General features: G+C 34.5%; 1 protein-coding gene across 1 annotated transcript; it reads left to right on the top strand.

The window, feature by feature from the left end:
- The first annotated feature begins 315 nt into the window (after positions 1 to 315).
- Positions 316 to 11,340, top strand: FY (Transducin/WD40 repeat-like superfamily protein). The gene is made up of 18 exons (XM_068623775.2): positions 316 to 760; positions 2,080 to 2,171; positions 2,318 to 2,386; positions 2,555 to 2,659; positions 3,399 to 3,494; positions 3,586 to 3,668; positions 3,762 to 3,833; positions 3,908 to 4,005; positions 5,217 to 5,276; positions 5,369 to 5,429; positions 5,509 to 5,596; positions 6,088 to 6,151; positions 6,637 to 6,715; positions 7,564 to 7,653; positions 8,136 to 8,221; positions 8,564 to 9,069; positions 10,106 to 10,315; positions 11,067 to 11,340. The coding sequence occupies exons 1-18, from the start codon at positions 529 to 531 to the stop codon at positions 11,106 to 11,108; spliced, it is 2,133 nt and encodes a 710-aa protein (XP_068479876.1). The 5' UTR covers positions 316 to 528; the 3' UTR covers positions 11,109 to 11,340.
- The last annotated feature ends 3,306 nt before the right edge of the window (positions 11,341 to 14,646 follow it).

The raw sequence follows: 14,646 nt of genomic DNA, 5'->3' as shown, positions 1-14,646 counted from the left end.
TGACACTTTTATTTTTTTTCAAAATTATGGAAGTTTTTTCTTCTAAAACTATCCCAAAGTAATATTTTTTTTTCTATATAAAAGAATATTATTCAGATAGACTCTAGAACTTTTATTTAAATAACTTATTTTTTCTTTTACTATAGAAATAAGTTATCTCATTAAAATAAAAAAATAAATATTAAATAATAACTTATTTTGTTAGTGTAATATAATGGACTTCCAATTAAATAGAATTTTAAAACCTTATTTTATAAAATTAAAATAAAATTTTATTGAAGAAAATTATATCTGTTAGCATATATCAATCTCTTTGAAAGATTTAGAAGTTCACTGAAAAATCTTTAGATTTGAGTAAAACGCAGTCGTTCCTAGTTTCGTTCCTTTCTCTTTCCCGCGCCGCGCTAGGGGTTCTTTCTTTCCTAATCCCAACCAAAATTTGGGGTTTAGGGTTTTCCTCTCTTCTCTGCAATCCAATTTCTTGCATTGCTCCATCTCTGTTTCTCTTTCTCTCACAATCCAGTGACAATGATGTACAATGATCCGCAGCATCAGCAGCACCAGCAGCACCAGCAGCACCCGTACCAGCAGCAGCCGCCGCATTTCCACCACCAGCCGCCGGGTCAGGAGTTCCACCGCGGACCTCCGCCGTCATCGCAGCCGCCGCCGGTGATGCGGCAAGGCTCCGCTTCGTCGACGAACATCGCCCCCGAGTTTCACCACCCGGGCCCCGGAGGACCCCCACCTCCTCATTACGATGGTTCGGTTTTGCTTGCTCTTCCTCCAATTGCTACTTGTAATCATGGTTACGTGAACCTGAAAAATTGTTTGCTGTTTTTGTGATTTCATGTAAATGTGGTGCTATTAGGCATGCATCTGAGAGAGAGGCAGGCTTTTTAGAGAGAAAGATTGTTTAGAGAGAGAATCTTTAGAGAATTGTTTTGAGAGAAACAACTTGAGAGAAAATATTTTAGAAAAAGAGAGTTTTTAAATAGATTTTTTTAAAACTTAATCAAAGAAGAGTTTATTTGGCTAAGTAATGCATGTACTAGCTGGATCGAAGAGCTAGTGTTTTTTTTTTTTAAAATTTGACTTCTTCTGAGTGTTGTATAACTGTAATGAAGGAGTGAGTTGTGAGCTTGAGTTGTGGATAAAACCCTTTTTGGGATTAGGGTTTCTTTGGTTGACTAGAAGTATGTACGAATTAAAATGGAGTATGTGTGATGTGGGTTTGGTATGACTTGAGTTAGCAATGTTTTAGAGGTGGTTAAGGGAACGTAGTGCAAATGAGTCGAGGTGAATGAGTGTAATTGAAGAATGCTTAAGGTGAAATGTGTGATAATGCGTGTGCCAAACACAAACAAAAGTTGTTAAAGACAAATTACATGACTTCTATGCTTGATGGGGGGAGGGGAATGTTTGGCAGTGAATTTGTGACAAGAGAGTTCACAAGAGACTGATGAAAAATTGAGATTGCCAAGGTGGTTGATTCCCATTCAAGAATCCTTGGGAAGTTAAAATGCATAAAACAAACTCTGAAGACTGAGGACAAATGTGTTAGGGAGATAGTTGGGCCAGTGGCCTTTCTGAGGAGAAGATATAAATTTGTTTAAAGTCTTATGGTCATGCGAGGAGCTGAACAACTAAGACTTGAACTTTAACTTTAAAAGCTCATTAGAATCTTCTAAAGATGTGGCTTAAAATGTTTGCCATAATTTGATTTACTAGGTTTGATATGGAATTAAGAATTGTTCTTTGTGACCTTATTTTCTTTTGATGGAATGAATAATATTTTTCTCTGTGGATCTCATCTCTCCATATATTATTATACTTCAGTTTAGTGCTTGTGTGGATATATTGTTTTTTCCCATGAATAGTTTTTCCTTTATTGTTTCCTTTTGAATGAAAATTGCGTTCTCTATTGCACGTAGAAGAAAAGATGATTCTTGAGGTTTTTTGAAAAATGTCTATCCTCGTTTTATTTTAGTTCAAGGCGTTAAATTTTTAAATCCTCTAAGATTTAAATTCGTGGAAATTTTAGGGTGACTGTTCTGATTTAACAATGAATGGCTTTTGCAGTTCACGGTGATAGTCATGGTGCAAAAAGAATACGAAAACTTACTCAAAGGAAAGCAGTTGATTATACAAGCACAGTCGTGCGCTATATGCAGGTAATGATTACTGGTTAATAACTAATGGACTTGCCCATTATTCAGTAATACACACCCATAGCTGTATTGTTAAATATTTTTATTCTTTCATCTTCATCTGTGTCATTACAATTTGAAATTTATGGGTAATCTGTATCTGCCTTTAGATTCGTATGTGGCAGCGGGATTCAAGGGATAGGACAGTACTGCAACCTACCCCAGCAGCAGCAATTGATGTCAGTGAGCCTCGTTTTGGTTTTCTGCTTATTTTATCTGTTTTAAGTTTGTATGTTCTTTCCCCTATTCAATTAATATAGCTTGATAGGTTTTAAGATTTTTTTTTTAATTTTAGTGATCAATAATTCCTTTCACTAGACACTGACCATATACTATTTTTCATGCAGATGTTGCCAGCAGTTGGCTATCCAGACAACCCATCCACGAGCTTTGCTGCTAAATTTGTTCATACATCTCTAAATAAAAATCGTTGCCCCATTAATCGCGTTCTTGTAAGTTATATGAATGGCATGATATAATATCTTATGCAGATTATCAGTTACTTACTGATGTACCAGCTGTATGTTTTTATTCTTTCAAACATTTTTGGAAAGAAGCTGATTCTCATTTGAATTGATTTTGCTATTTTAGGGTGCTGGAGTAGTATGAGATATGCTTTTTCACTTGTGTATATCAATGCTAAATTTTGCTGTCATTTTTTTTCAAATGTTTACCATGTATTAAACAAAATAGGCATTCTGTTAATTTATTCTCAAAATTTGGATTGAATTAACAAATAATATTGTTTAATTGATGTCACTTATTTAGTAAAATAATAAGTCAATAACATGTTAAATATGGTTCCTGTTCAATTTTATAGTTGTTACTCACATGTTTCCTTTTGATTCTTTGATAAGCTTGCTATATAAAAATGGTTTACACCTTTACAATTGCATAATTTAGCTGTTATTACAAATTGCAGTCTGCCTGCTCCTTTTGACAATTTATTTGACTGCTGTATACACTATATAATCTGTGTGCCACATCATTGTGTTATTTTATTGGATTTTTATTGTGAGATTATTGTGCACAATGCTGTATTATATTGAGTTGCAGCTGGACACATTTGTTTCTATTAGGCCTTTCAATTAGTTTAGGAAGATGAAACTTGTGCATTTTTATTTTTTGATTGTGTCGCTGAATTGCATTTGACTTTGTTATGTGACATCACTGTTTGATTTTCAAAAATAGTGGACTCCAACAGGCCGCCGACTTATTACTGGCTCACAGACTGGGGAATTCACTCTTTGGAATGGACAATCTTTTAATTTTGAAATGATTCTTCAGGTACATAACTTGAATTATCATCTCTACATTATTATTGTAGTCATCAGTTGTTAAAACCATAAGTCAAATGTGGATTTTTAAACACATGCAGGCTCATGATCAAGCAATCAGGTCCATGGTCTGGAGTCACAATGACAACTGGATGGTCTCTGGTGACGATGGAGGCGCAATAAAGTATATACATATTTGAATATATTATGTTTTCAGCTTTATATCTCATATATTTATACCTAATTATATGTATTTGAATGTGTGGCGTATTTTTAGGTATTGGCAGAACAACATGAACAATGTTAAAGCCAACAAATCTGCTCATAAAGAATCAGTCCGTGACTTAAGGTGGATGTTTTATTTGAGAAAAAGTAATTGTAACATGCTGAAGGTGATGGCTTCTGTAACTTTTTTATAAACAGTTTCTGTAGGACAGATTTGAAGTTTTGTTCATGCTCCGACGATACCACAGTTAAGGTTTGGGATTTTGCACGTTGTCAGGAAGAGTGCTCATTAACTGGTAATGTGCTTTGGATGGACGATATCTGAAAATTAGTTACATGTCTCTTATCTGCTTGGTGTGCTTAAATATTTGTTGGGTTCTTACTACCAGTAATATTTTCTTAATCTCTGCTTTATTTTTTAGGCTTCTTAATTAGTAATTACAGATTGTGTTGCTTTGGGTACTTAAAATTGAATCTCTTTATGTTAAATAACTGTTTTTGTTTCTGGATGTTGAGTTGTTGGGTTGTCAATGGTAGAGGAATTGTAAGTTTTAAAATAGAGGAGGATCTGTTTAATTTTCAAGTAATTCATGGCATCGGTTGCCTCCTTCTGTTTGAGCTGGTGTGAGTCGAATTATTCTCATTATTACAGCTCATTCTCATCTTATTTGTTGTGTGCTGTGTGGATGACTATTTTCAATCCTGTTGGAGATCTCACATTGATCAGAGATATGATTATATTATATTTTATAAGTGAGTTGTGTGGTTGAGTTAGACTTAAAACTACTTTTTAAGATGATATCAGAGTTTATCTTAGTGTGGTTTGTTCAGCCTAGTGTGCCACTTGCAATCAAACCACCCACAAATATCTATTCTCACACTTGAGATGTCCAACCCTTTGTGAGAGGGTGTGTTGAAAATCCCACATAGACTAGAGATGCGGTCAAATTCTACTATGTAAGTGACTGCAAACTTCATCTCACAAACCAATTTTTTGATATTGAGTTAGGTTTAAACTCTACTTTCTAAGAAATGTCTAACAAAGGTTTGCATCTTTGAATTTTCCTGGACACTCAATTATTCTTCTAGAATGTTATATTTTTTGTTAGTTTTTCTCCAACCAATTTGATGTGATTACCCAATTAGTTCCTTGGTTTATATTTCAAAAGTCTTAATCTATGTTGTGTTTAGGGATGACAAATAAACCTGTACCTGCGGGTATTGTTTGAACCTATTTTAATGTTGATAGGGAAATACTTGAATTGATTGGGTATGAGTATGAGTAATTCCTGATAAGAATGAGGATGGGATACAAATTTCATACCTCTCGAGAATCAAGAACAAAGATGAATGAGTTTTTACTTTGGGGATGAGGACGGGTATTGTCAAACCCGCTCCTGCCCGACCTTGTTGCCATCCCTAGTTGTGTTCATACTTTATATTGTTTTGTTGTCTGTTTTGAAACCCTAACCTTAGATTTATCATTGTGGCATTTGAACTCAGCCAGGCCATGGTTGGGATGTGAAGAGTGTTGACTGGCATCCTACAAAATCCCTATTAGTATCAGGCAGGTGCTTTAAACATTTCTTTTATGAAATTTCTCAAGATTGTCAATTTCAATGAATTAATTACATGTCCCATTTGGTTTTCACAATGCAGGTGGTAAAGACAATCTTGTGAAACTTTGGGACGCCAAAACAGGGAAAGAGCTTTGCTCATTGTGAGTGTAAACATTAGTGCTGATTTCTATTGTTTCATGTGTTTGCTTGTGTTTATAGATTCATATTTCTGTCATGCAGTCATGGGCACAAAAATACTGTGCTATGTGTCAAATGGAATCAAAATGGCAACTGGGTGTTAACAGCTTCAAAGGATCAAATAATAAAGGTTAATGCGACCAATTATTGGATCCTTAATATGCATTTGTTTGTTTTTATTTTGAATTGTTATGTAAAACCTTTGAGGATTCTGAGTTATTTTCTATACTGATCAATCTTTCTTTCAATTTTTACTGTAGCAATGTGCTTTTGATTTATTTCTTTGTAACTTTCTCTTTATTGCTCCTTGCTCCCCATTTTTTTTTACTTGATCCTGCCCCCTTTTGGCTTATTATACAGTTAAGATAAAAATAAGAAGAGTGATTTTGAGGCAATATTTTGTAGCGCACCATATTCAATTAAATGATATATACACACAGATATTTAATACAGGATACAGTTTGCATGAAGAGTAAATAAACAGTTAAACTCTCTTAATTTTCCTAAATATAATGAACTAAAGCTAAAGAAAGTGAGATAGTAATTCGGTTGTTTATAACTCCATATGTATGCATTACCTATCCCTGAGTACCAGTATTCATATGTACTTTGTATTTACAGCTTTATGACATAAGAGCCATGAAGGAGCTTGAATCATTCCGTGGACATCGCAAGGATGTTACTGGTTAGTGACGTATCTTTCTCTTGGAATAAGAATGGAAGGATAGTTTAAGATATCTTGAAATAAATATCATGACTGCTTAGAAGGTATATGATGATAAAAACAGGATTGTCACCATAAATTCTTCAGCCAAAACAACCTAACGCTGACATTGAAACATTGGTTTGATGTCATTTTTTTACTTTGGATTTAGGAAAGTTCATTGTTACATATAGGCTCTTTCATAAATTTTTGAAAACCTATGTTAGGTTATAGTGTGCCACTCAATTATCACATTGAATGTTTATGAGATTGCAACTAATGCAACTTTGAAAGCTTTTGGCTTCCTAGGAAAGAAACTTACAGTTCCACATGTTATGCAGCATGCATGAACTAAGTTACTTAAATTGTTGCTTAATGTTTGATGTAGGGTAAATGATGCTTTCTCTAATACTTCTGCAACCGTGATAAAATGGAATATAATTTTTCTGACTTTTGACACTTGTTAGCTTTGGCGTGGCATCCATTCCATGAAGAGTACTTTGTGAGTGGGAGTTATGATGGTTCCATCTTCCATTGGCTTGTCGGGTAAATTTGTTTTCTCAGTTACTGTCTTCTCTCTCTGCAGTTCTTACATTATTTTGTACAATGTTTTGTTTTCCTCATCATCCCTGTTTTTATCAGTTTTATTTGGTTGTGATTTTTCTGTTATTTTTCAAGTTGATTGAATTCATGGTCTCTTTGAGAGTAGACAACTTATAGTTAAGCGCTTAATTAATAAGTACTTATCATGTAAACAATTGGATATGTTTTTATAATCATAGAGAAAATAACGTTAAAGTTTTTTTGTATAACTTGTAAGCTGTTTTCATAAGTTATTCTGCTGGACTAATTTGAAAATAGCTTACCAACATTTCAAAAGCTGCTTTAATTAGCTCTCCCAAACACTATGCAAGTGCTTATGTCATAAATATGTCCAAATAAGTTGTAAATCATCTATTCTAAAGTAACGGGTCTTCAAATTAGTTGTCACAACTTTTTAAATTAAATTTGGGGAAAACTATTGGTTACTGTCATAGCATTAAGGTATGTGTGTTTTGCTCCATTAGAAATGTCTGCTGAATTTGAGCTAATGTCACAGACTGAACTTGGGTGAAAAATATCAGCTATTTTTTTAGTTGTAGCTCTGGTAAGTTGGTTTATCACAATTTTTTTTATAGCTTCTTAAACAAAGGGCTGTTTCTGTCTTTTATCTTTCAGTTTATATGTATAGAAAGATAATGCTTAAGTAGGTAGGTCTAAAACAGTTCACCTTGGAAAAACAGATGTTTGTTAGTTCAGATTTTTTCCCAATATTCTGTAAACTTAATTCCTTGTATTTTATATATTGCGTATTGTCTTGATTTATGATTATTACATTTACAATGTATATACAGGCATGACACTCCCCAAATTGAAATTGCCAATGCTCATGATAATAACGTGTGGGATCTTGCATGGCATCCTATTGGATACCTTCTGTGCAGGTGAACTTTCCATTTCTCTCTGCAATAGCATCTTTAATTTAATACATAATAATACATAATGGAATTTATGCTGTCTCTTAGCTTTTCGGATTACCAATGTTCTAAAGCTTGTGATGCATTTATACTACCTGTCTTTCTTTTATACTAAATCAATAACCTTCTGTTTTTCAAATGTTTTCCAAATTCAAAAGTACTACATTCTAAAGGAATTTGGGAAGAACCTGACAGATATCATAACAGATATCATAATTTGTTTGAGGATCCTTTTGAAGGTTTTGGTTTTTGCGTTATTACAGTTTCTGTAATAATATCCAAAATAATGATACTGTAGTAGTTACAATTACAATAAGATTTTGCAGTTATATAAACTTTCCTGAAATTGTTTTTGGGCATTTGGTAATCCTTTTATTGATCTGTTGGTAAACGTAAAGAATGCAATTGCTGATAACTAAGTTACTGGACCATCGTATTTTCTTCTACAGTGGCAGCAGTGATCATACAACAAAGTTTTGGTGCAGAAATAGACCAGGAGACACTCTTCGTGATAGATTTAACCCTGGCATGCAAGGTTTGTTCAATCCTTTAGAGGCAAAACAACATATATTTCTATTTTCTTCAGAATCAAATCATTAAACCTTTCAGTATCAATTTTCATCTAAATATTGAACTGTATAGTTTGAAGGTTTTGGATTGTTTTACTCTTCAACATTTCATGGTAATGTAAATCCCTTATAAATGCACTCTATTAGTATAAACTTTTGCTTTAAACTTGAGGTAGAGATTGCAATATTTCAAGGCTTTTTGGTAGGATGGAGAGAACTATGGATGGTAGTTCTTTTAGTTAGGAACAGTGTATGTTTTGAGTGACAACTGATTTATGAAGTGTGACATTTGTTTGGATACCCGTCAGGATATGCTGACCCAAATCCTGTTGCTGGTCGGGTGGGTGGTAATTTTCCAATGGCTGAAGGCCCAACAACTCCAGGACCATTTGCCCCTGGGTTAACTCGAAATGATGGCACCATTCCAGGTGTTGGAGTTGCAATGCCCTTATCTATTCCTTCTCTTGACATGCCTCAAGGAGAGCAGAAGCAGCCCCATCCTGTTTCAATGGGCGCTCCTCCTCTTCCCCCAGGTCCTCATCCCTCTCTTCTTGGTCCCAACCAACAACAACCATACCAACAGAATCCTCAGCAGATGCCGCCACAACATCAACACCAGGGTCTACCACAGCAGATGGGTCCTTTGCCTATGCCTCCTAATATGCCACAATTACAGCACCCTTCCCATTCACCCATGGTCCCTCACCAGCATTTACCTCGCCCTCCTCCCCAAATGCCTATTGGCATGCCAGGATCTATACCAGGGATTTCATCAGTGCCTACATCACATCCGATGCCAATGCCTGGCCCTATGGTACGAGTTCCTTGTAACTTTTCTCGTATTCTGATTTTTCCTTTAAAATATTGTAAAGTTATCCTGGAGTGGTAGATTGTATTAGTGGTGGCTGTATTGGGCTGGATATTTGATGTTTTTTGTTGATCTTTCATAGGATTAGCATGATAAAAATGTATCTTTTCTTTATCTTGTGGAAGGGAGTTGGAAAATGTCTTTACAGTTTTAAGAAGGTACAAAATTTCCCCTTGTTTTGGTGTTTCTTAAGGCTTGTTTGGTTTGAGAAATGTTTTTTTGTTTTCATTTGTTTCAGAAATGATTACAAATGTGCTATCTCACATTTACTTTGTTTCTTTGAGGATTTGTATTGAAATTAACCCAGGCAGCCAAGATACATAAGTCAAAATACAACACGCCCAACATTGTTTCCAAACACATGCACAACATTAACGAAACATTCAAATTACTAATTACACATCCGTACATATACATAAAAATAGTCAATATATGATTGTAATTTTCAAAATATAGTTATGATTATGATCATAACAAGGATAGTTACACATCTTTCCCCCATCCATAGCTGTATCTTAGCTAAAATGGAGCTGTATTGTGTAATTTATTTTGAGAATATAAAAAATAATGGTTCTTTATTGGGTATGTATCAGGACGACACATATCCAGCAGTGTTGGATGTAGTTGGAAATGATGAATTCTGCTTTTTGGAGTAGGAAATAGAAACCATCTTCCTGTAGCTATGGTGTCATGATGCTTTCTGTGTGCACTACAATATATATATGTTTCCACATTCAGACCATAACAAAGTAACAGTTCAAGTTATTTGGTGGACTTTTCTGTGATAAGGAGATGATTTAATCAGTGGAGAATAATATTTGTTTGCTAGCCAGTAGAGGCATCATTTTTTGTGGGAGACTATAATAAGAAATCTAACCATTTAATTGTATGCTAATTTGATATGTCAGGGTGGATAAGATCTCTGTACTTAGGTTTGATGCACATTTAATAGAACCATTTATTTATTTATTTTTCACTTCAGGGGATGCAAATGCCACAAGGTCCTTATGTGGGCATGAATCAAATGCACTCAGGATCCTTGCCTACTAGTGGAGGGCCACCACTTGGTGGTTTTCCAGGCAACATGCCTAATATTCCAGGCCCATCAAATGCCAATTATTCTCAAGGTGCTTCATTTAACAGACCTCAAGGTGGCCAAATGCCTTTGATGCAAGGGTATAATCCTTATCAGGTAAGTTAGCATGTTGCTTTGTGAACTACTTGTTACTTCATGCTAAGTTTTTCAAAAGTTGAAACTTCTGTTGTTCTTTATCCTATTCCTTATGTTGTGTTTTGATAGAGTTATTATACATGTCAAAGTAAAAATATTTCTCTGTTGCATTAACCACTTCCATCTCCCCACTCAGCATTTCCATTTCTAACTTCTAACACTGCTGATCATTCATTTGGTGCTCTTAATGCTTTAAATTATGATAAATGCAAATAAAGCCATCTGCCTTCTGAGTTATGAGACGACTTGGAAGGACCCCTGTTCATTCTATCAGTAGATGTTCTCCTGATGTCGTGAAAGGAAGTGTAGTTCAGCTGGATCACATGTTTCAGATGTACACATTATTAGTAAGAAAACTGAAAGTTCTGAAAAATGAATCAAAATGCAAACAAAATCTGAAGACAGGGATTGAAACTTGGAAAAAGGTCCATTTACAAAGAAAAGGAGCACACTTCCAGCTTCTTGGAGTTACTCCAACTGACAATTTTCCTTTTTTTTTTCTCATTCTCTTGGTGTTTACTTGTTATGAAACTGTGATTTACTTTCACATGGATTCTCAACTGACATTACATTGCTCCAAATATAGTATATGCATTCCATTTTCTAATACAAGATTAGATGAATTTGTTGGTTGTTGATGCTAACTTTTACATGATGCATCATATTTCTGTTTCTCTTGATGATTAATTAATTCCTGTTTTATTTCTTGCAGTCTGGCAATCAATCTGGGATGCCTCCAAACGTACAACCCTAGAATAGGAAATTTCTTCCATCTTTCATAGCTGTAATTTTATCCACTGTGATTTCGGTTCTTTTCTGTGTAATTCATGTTTTGTTCTGCTTCTGAAGTTTCACAGAGAAATTGCGATCTCTTTTCTTACTGTTAATTATTTTTTACTTTTTCCTTTCGATGTGAATGCTTTCGTCTTTTAGTCAAGGTTTACAGTTAATTTATGAAGACGTAGTTTACATTCTCACATTATTAATCACATCTAATTTTTTATTTATGTAATTTCCTATGAATTTCACTTTTCTTTAATTTGATCATATATTCAACGTACAAAATAAAGATTTTATAATGAACAAACATTTGAGAGTGATATAACTTAATCTACTTCTAAGCAAAAGAGGACATGTTATTCTTAATTTTTTTATGTTTTAAATTGAGTTATATATAAGAATTAACCTTTACAAACTAAATCAACTTATTAAACCTTTAAATACATTTAAAAATAAATCATAAAATATATTAGTAACATTTTCTTTGCAAAAAATACTAAAAATGAAAGTGAACAATTTGTTTATTCTTCAAAACTTTATCTCCATGTCCAAGTTGGTGAAACCATTATTTTCTAAATCATTTAACCTAAGATCACTTTTGATGTCTACACTTTCATGGATATTTACTTTTAGTCCCGTAAAATTTTAATTATATGTTCGTTTTTACATAGTTCTAAAATTAAGTAATCTATGTTACATCATTATTAATAAATTACTTACTATTTATTCCTCAAAAACATGTTTAACAAACTTTAATGCTATTTTGCAAAACAAAAGGATTAGTTATGTACTAGATTTTTTATAAAAAAAAGTTCAAGATTCCGTTCACAAATTATATAAAAACTGTAGCCAAGTTTTGTTTAAACTTAGTTTTATAAAAGGGGTTCTTGTTTGTATTTTTAAACATTATTTTTATCATTTTGGCTAAAGTATCTTAAGAATCAAAATAAATAAATAAAACTTAATAAAATTTTAAAACCACAAATTTATTTAATTTTGTAATTAAAAATATAATAGCTAGAGATAAAATAATTTATTTTAAAAAAATAGCAGAGGTTGAAGCAGAATGCTGATGATGCAGATCAGAAGCTTAATGTGTGAAAATATGCATCATCTGCTGCTATGAAAAATGCTTTGATGGATCTTTGTTTGAGATTCACAATAAAGTTTCTGCATGCTAGCTAAAACTCAAATTCAATTAAGGTATGAACTTTCTTTCAGTTTCTGTTATGATAGCATCGATCAATCCCCACAATCTAATAGATGTATTTTTCGTTTTGTTTTGTAAGCTGTTGTTTTTAAAAAATATTTCATTTGATTGAAGGAGGAAAGAATATATAAACTGTCATTGACCTCGACTCTTAGACGATGTAAGAGTATATTCGTGGTACTTGAACAAATCACGATATAAACTGTCATTGATCTGTTTATGGACGTGCCTCCTTACCTGGGTGCAAACAACATATAAAAGTACTTGTGTGAATTTTTTCAACGCAATACGGACCTAGAATAAAATTGCCGAAAGTACGGCGAAATTTCACAAGTTTCGGTAGATGATAGCCTTGGTTTTCAATAAAATTTATGAAAAATTCTCCCGAAATAGTTTTTTCCTAAAATTCCACGTAAGAATCTCGACTGAATTTGGGACAAAACGAGACAAATTTCAGATCAAACGGATGAGTATACACGCACGAAAAAAATCAAAGAGTTTCACACACAAACGAACCTTCCTTTCGGCACTGGCAGTGATGAATAAAAAATTTATCGCAAATCCCGTTTTCGAATTTGGGGCTCAAATCTCAGCCAAAACTCAGTAGACACAATGAAGAATGACTGGTAAAAATTTCAGACCAAAATACACAAGGAGTAAGGCGTAGTAAGTCCCAGACTGAGAGTGAACAAAACTGGTCTTCCGAACACAAAACGTCATGACTTTTCTTCCTCGTATTTTTTTTTTGTGATCTGTTTATGGACGTGCCTCCTTACCTGGGTGCAAAAAACATATGAAAGTACTTTTGTGAATTTTTTCAACGCAATACGGATCCAGAATAAAATTGCTGAAAGTAGGGCGAAATTTCACAAGTTTCGGTAGATGATAGCCTTGGTTTTCAACAAAATTTATGAACAATTCTCCCGAAATAATTTTTTCCTGAAATTCCACGTTAGAATCTCGATTGAATTTGGGACAAAACACGACAAATTTCAGGACAAACGGATGAGTATTCACCCACGAAAAAAATCAAACAATTTCACACACAAACGAACCTTCGATTCGGCCATGGCAGTGATGAATAAAAACCTTATTCCATATTTTGTGGGACAAATTCGGGTCTCAAATCTCAGCCAAAATTCAGTAGGCACAATGGCGAATGACTGGTAAAAATGTCAGAAAAAATAACCCAAGGAATAAGGCGTACTAAGTCCCAGAGCGAGAGTGAACAAAACTGGTTTTCCGAAACCAAAACATCCTGGCTTTTCTTCCCCGTATCTTCTTTTTGTGATGTGTTTATGGACGTGCCTCCTTACCTGGGTGCAAACAACATATGAAAGTACTTGTATGAATTTTTCAACGCAGTACGAACCCAAAATAAAATTGCCGAAAGTAGGGCGAAATTTCACAAGTTTTGGTAGAGGATAGCCTTGGTTTGCACAAAATTTCTGAAAAATTCTCCTGAAATAGTTTTTTCCTGAAATTTGACGTAACAATCTCCACTGAATTGGGACGGAACGCGACAAATTTCAGGTCAAACGGATGAGTATTCGCCCACGAAAAAAATGAAACAGTTTCACACACAAACAAACCTTCCCTCCGGCCCTAGCCCTGGCAGTGATCGATAAAAACTTAATTGCCAATCCTGTGGGACGAATCTGGGCCTCAAATCTCAGCCAAAACTCAACAGACGCAGTGACGAACGTCTGGTAAGAGTTTCAGACCAAAACACCTAAGGAGTAAGGTGCAGTAAGTCCCAGACCGAGAGTGAACAAAACTGGTTTTCCGAAAACAAAACGTCCTGGATTTTCTTCCCCGTATCTCCTTTTTGTGATTCTTTTATGGACGTGCCTCCTTACCTGGGTGCAAACAACATATGGAAGTACTTGTGTGAACTTTTTCTGCGCAATACGGACCCAAAATAAAAATTGCAGAAAGTAGGGCGAAATTTCACAAGTTTTGGTAGAGGAGCCTTGGTTTGCACAAAATTTCCGAAATATTCTCCCGAAATAGTTTTTTCCTGAAATTCCACGTAAGAATCTCCACTGAATTTGGGATAGAACGCGACAAATTTCAGGTCAAATGGATGAGTATTTGCCCACGAAAAAATCAAACAGTTTCACACACAAACGAACCTTCCTTCCGGCCCTGGCCCTGGCGGTGATCGATAAAAAATTTATTGCCAATCGTGTGGGACGAATCTGGGCCTCAAATCTCAGCCAAAACCCAACAGACGCAGTGACGAACGTCTGGTAAGAGTTTCAGACCAAACACCCAAGGAGTAAGGCGCAGTAAGACCCAG

The sequence above is a fragment of the Phaseolus vulgaris genome, chromosome 11 (assembly GCF_051622355.1).
Source record: "Phaseolus vulgaris cultivar YP4 chromosome 11, ASM5162235v1, whole genome shotgun sequence".
Classification (NCBI taxonomy): Eukaryota; Viridiplantae; Streptophyta; class Magnoliopsida; order Fabales; family Fabaceae; genus Phaseolus; species Phaseolus vulgaris.
The sequence above is the reverse complement of the archived record's forward strand: the minus strand, read 5'-3'. Positions and strand labels throughout refer to the sequence as shown.

Coding starts and splice junctions, on each gene's coding strand:
- FY (XM_068623775.2), top strand. CDS start 529: ATGATGTACAATGATCCGCAGCATCAGCAGCACCAGCAGCACCAGCAG. Junction 2,172..2,317: donor CAGTCGTGCGCTATATGCAG/GTAATGATTACT, acceptor ATCTGCCTTTAG/ATTCGTATGTGGCAGCGGGA. Junction 3,495..3,585: donor ATTTTGAAATGATTCTTCAG/GTACATAACTTG, acceptor AAACACATGCAG/GCTCATGATCAAGCAATCAG.